Genomic DNA, 4,619 nt, shown 5'->3' on the forward strand with positions numbered 1-4,619 from the left:
AAAATACAAACAGAAGGAATGTTTATTATTATACTTAAATCTGTACATAATAACTATGTACATGTCTATAAGTCTTCGTATTATTGCATAACTTCAGCCTTTATTTAGTATCTCATCTAACTGATACACATTTTCATTGACAAATCCAAAGTTTATTGGGAAAATTAAACTTCTACTGTAAAACTTCAGAGTGTAGATTGACTACATTTTCTAGGTCAAATAGGTAATATCTAAATGAAAGCACAATGAGGAAGTGAGGGAGAAATTTTCGGACAATGAGTACCGTCTTCCCTACTTAAAAGCCTTGCTAGAAAGATTGTCATCAGACACCCTACCTCAAGGTTCACCCAGACGCCGTCTCAGGCAGGCCAGCAGCAGCCTCATCTTCCCCATGGCTTTCGCGGTCTCTCTACTGATGGCCCTGGTGCTGGTCAGCTGCAGCCCTGGAGGATCTCTGGGCTGTAACCGGCCTTGGAACCATGTGTCGGTTGGCAGGCAGAACCTCAGGCTCCTGCGGCAAATGAGCAGACTCTCCCCTCGCTCCTGTCTGCAGGACAGAAAAGACTTCGGTCTTCCCCAGGAGATGCTGGAGCGCGGCCAGTTCCAGAAGGACCAGGCCCTCTCTGTCCTCCACGAGATGCTCAAGCAGTGCTTCAACCTCTTACAGACAGAGCACTCCCCTGCTGCCTGGAACACGGCCATCCGGGACCAGCTCCGCGCTGGACTCATGCAACAGCTGGAGGACCTGGATGCTTGCCCGGGCCTGGTGAAGGGAGAGGATGCCTCTGACCAGGGAAGGATGGGCCCCGTGCTGGCCGTGATGAGGTACTTCCAGGGAATCCGTGACTACCTGAAACAGAAGGAATACAGCGAGTGCGCCTGGGAAATCGTCAGGGTGGAGATGATGAGAGCCCTCTCTTCGTCATCCATCTTGCAGAAAAGGATAAGAAACCTGGGTGGAGCTCTGAAGTCACCTTGAGATGACTCTCACCGACCAAGATGCCACATCAGCCTCGTACACTCACCTGTGCTCATTTCAGAAGACTCTGATTTCTGCTTTAGCCACCAAATTCATTGAATTACTTTAGTTGATACTTTGTCAGTAGTAATAAGCAAGTAGATATAAAAGTATTCAGCTGTAGGGGCATGAGTCCTTAAGTGATGCCTGCCCTGAGGTTATCTGTTGCTGATTTATTTATTCCTCCTTGCATTTAACATACTTAAAATGTTCAGAAATTTATAAAATTACATTTCATCTGTACATCATATTAAAATTTCTAAAGCATCTTTACCATTTCATGTGATTACATTTGTGCTTTGTTATATTTATTAAATCAAAGAAAATGAGTTTCTTCACTCAAAAAGTGAAATCCAAACCCCATTTTAAAACTTTATTAAAGAGTGGGTGGTTACATTTATTTACTCATTCATTCCATTCATATTATACATATAAATTGAGTACCCGAGTGACAGACTGTGTAATTGTCACCAAGGAATACATGTGAATAAACCAAATGCAGTTCCTACGGCATTGAAGCACTCAGTATTACAGAGAATACTGTTTATGTAAACAGTATTGTTTTATTTCGGTTATACTAAAGACTGCAAGGAGAGGTAAAGGAAAAGAATGTCCTCACACGGGAAGCTTTAGGTACAAATGATGCTGGAAAGATAAATAATATTATACATCCTTCCTAAGCTGCCTGCGGGGCTTCCCCGGTAGCTCAGCTGATAAAGAACGCGCCTGCGGAGCAGGAGACTCCAATTCGATTCCTGGGTCAGGAAGATCCCCTGGAGAAGGGAGAGACCAACTCCCCACTCCAGTATTCTTGGGCTTCCCTGGTGGTTCGGTCGCTAAAGAATCTGCCTACAATGCAGGAGACCTGGGTTGCGAAGATCCCAGGAGGAGGGCCCGGCAACCTACTCCAGTATTCTTGTCTGGGGAATCCCCATGGACAGAGGAAGCTGGAGGGCTGTAGCCCGTGGGGTCTCCAAGAGTGTGATACAACTAAGCATAGGGCACAGAAAGTCAACGAATTCTCTTAACTCAGTTTCAAGTCACCAAAATCTGGGGAGACTATTTTAGATAGACATTACCCAAACATAATTATTTCTACCGAGTTTACCTAAGCTCCTTTTCCTCCTTACTCTTAGAGATCACAGACCACTAGTATCAGAGAGCCCAGGTAGATCATTTATATGGCAAAGGCACAAGAGAAATACCAATTCCTTCCAGAAAGCTGGCTTAAAACATTACAAAAGGCTCACTTTGATACAATAGCAGAGCTAGCTGAGGCCATTGTTCTCCAGCTCTCTGGGCAGCGCCCATTCATCAGGGACAGCCACCCAAAGGCCCCATGTACTAGTGGACAGCCACCCAGGGATTTCCCTGTTGCTTCTGGGATTCCCCCTGCAATTCTGGGGCACCATATGGTAGCAGACGGCCACCTCAGGAATACCCTACAACTTTGGGATTACAGACAGCAACTTTGGGGCCCCCTGGGTTAGCGGACAGCCACCTCAAGGATCACCCAGAGACTCTTGGGACCCACATTCTAGTGGATGCCCCCAATAACTTTCCATTCCTCATCCTGTATCTTGACACTCACAGGAGTTTCTGTCATCTCCTGGCTGCCACCAATTGTTGGGTTGTGCCCTGCAGGCTTACAAGACCTTTGTTTGCCCAGCTTCGAGACCAAAGGAAGAATCTGCCGTCAAGAACAGAGGCATGGATGGCTTAAGGGATGGGAGGCACTCACACGTGTGAAGCAAGGTCCTGGAGCAACACCCCACCATGGGTGGTGCACGGGTGGTGGGAAGTATTCACACATGGTGACAGGCTTCATTCTGAGAGCAATGGCGGGGTGGGGAGTAGAGGGTAGGGAAGTGGGGAATGGGGAAGGAGGGGGTGGGGGGTGAGGGAGGAGATGGCTAATCATAGTGGGAGTGAGATCAGGCGGGCTCTTTAATTTTCATGGAAAGCAGTTGAGGGACACGCCCCTCACCACCCCTTTGATACAAAAGATCAACTCTGGGGCCTCAGACAAGTACAGAGAAAAGCAAGTCATAGGCCTAGGCTGTACTGGTGGGGCAGGGGATCTACCGAGAGTAAGAGAAGAGCTATCCTGAGTGGCCTGACGGTAATATACCTTAATTAGAACATTCCACTATTGCTAAAAATCACCAGTGATCATCTGGACCTTCAGATTGTTTTGCCAGTGAAAGTTTGAAATATCCTGAGAATTACTGCAGTATGACACAGAGACATGGAATGTGCCAAGGCTATTGGAAAATGGCATTGATAGACTTGCTTGACGTGGGCTTGTCACCAACCTTCAATTTGTAAAAAATGCAATTATCTGTGAAATGGGATAAAACAAATTCTGCCTATACTTCCTCACATTGTAGCAATTCCCAGTATGCTCTCAAGATTCACTCCTCCTTCCCCTGCACCAGCCATTCATACAGCTCTTTCCTGTTTCTTTGGGATTCTGGCTACCCATTTCCCCTTAAGATTGCAAAGCGTAGTCACTCAGTCGTGCCGACTCTTTGCCACCCCATGAAACATAGTCCACCAGGCTCCTCTGTCCATCGGATTCTCCAGGCAGAATACTGGAGTGGATGGCCATTTCCTTCTCCAGGAGATCTTCCCCACGCAGGGAGCAAACCTGGGTCTCCCATCATTGCAGCCAGATTCTTTATACTCTCTGAGCCACAAGGGAAGCCCTAAGAGTGCAAAGCCACCAATTAAAAGTCTGAGTCAAAGTTCTAGGTTCTTCAGAAACTTTTATGTAAGACGTTATTTGCTTGTGATGACTATTTTTGGGAATGAGAGAATGTCCTTCTTACAATATTGTGACAACAGCCATGGCCAAAATGGACTAGGAAGCAAGATCCATTTTCCTCTAGAGGCTACTAAAATAATTACGGAGGAAGCGTGCCACTTACTGGCCAAGATGGACTAGGACATTGACCACGTCTGGAGAGCAGGCTTCTTGCTCTTCTAAGCAGAGGTCTGTCTTCTTCCTTTAGCATTTTCTTCAGACCTCAAGGAGGATCTTTCCTGGAAAGAACGGACACCAATAACTTGAAAAAGCCTGCTTCCTTAGCTTTTGTATTTTAGAGAGGGAAAATACTCCCAGCTTCAGGCAGGACATGTCTTGGGCTAAGGAAGTTGTGTGGAAAGAAAGGTCAGGATATGTTTCTCACTTTCAGGCTGCTCAACTGGCCAAGGTTACAGATTCATCATTTGCTTTACATACTTTAACATCCTTGGTGCCTTGACCATGGCATTCTGGGTAGGGAAATACAAGGGAAATCGGAGGAAATAGCTCCTGTTTGAAGGTGCATTAACTCTTTCCTAAAGCATACGTTGTCCGTTCTGAACCAGACTTCAGGGGGAAATTCTCCATGTCCCTTTGAATAATAACTGCACTTGCATCCCTTCCACTTGGACTCAGCAGTAAGAGAGAGAGTGAAGTCACTCAGTCGTGTCCAACTCCTGCGACCCCATGGACCGTAGCCTAGCAGGATCCTCTGTCCATGGGATTTTCCAGGCAAGAGTACTGGAGTGGGTTGCCATTTCCTTCTCCAGGGGATCTTCCCAACCCAGGTATCGA

General features: G+C 46.5%; 1 protein-coding gene across 1 annotated transcript; it reads left to right on the forward strand.

Annotated features, from left to right (window-relative positions):
• The first annotated feature begins 391 nt into the window (after window positions 1-391).
• LOC145503583 (interferon tau-like) lies at window positions 392-979 on the forward strand. The gene has a single exon (XM_081483799.1). The coding sequence runs from the start codon at window positions 392-394 to the stop codon at window positions 977-979; it is 588 nt and encodes a 195-aa protein (XP_081339925.1).
• Window positions 980-4,619: the final 3,640 nt, after the last annotated feature.

This window comes from Giraffa tippelskirchi, chromosome 1, assembly GCF_054371585.1.
Source record: "Giraffa tippelskirchi isolate mGirTip1 chromosome 1, T2T-mGirTip1v1.2.pri, whole genome shotgun sequence".
Taxonomy (NCBI): Eukaryota; Metazoa; Chordata; class Mammalia; order Artiodactyla; family Giraffidae; genus Giraffa; species Giraffa tippelskirchi.

Bases quoted from the DNA above. Each gene is read 5' to 3' on its own strand.
- LOC145503583 (XM_081483799.1), top strand. From the start codon at position 392: ATGGCTTTCGCGGTCTCTCTACTGATGGCCCTGGTGCTGGTCAGCTGC.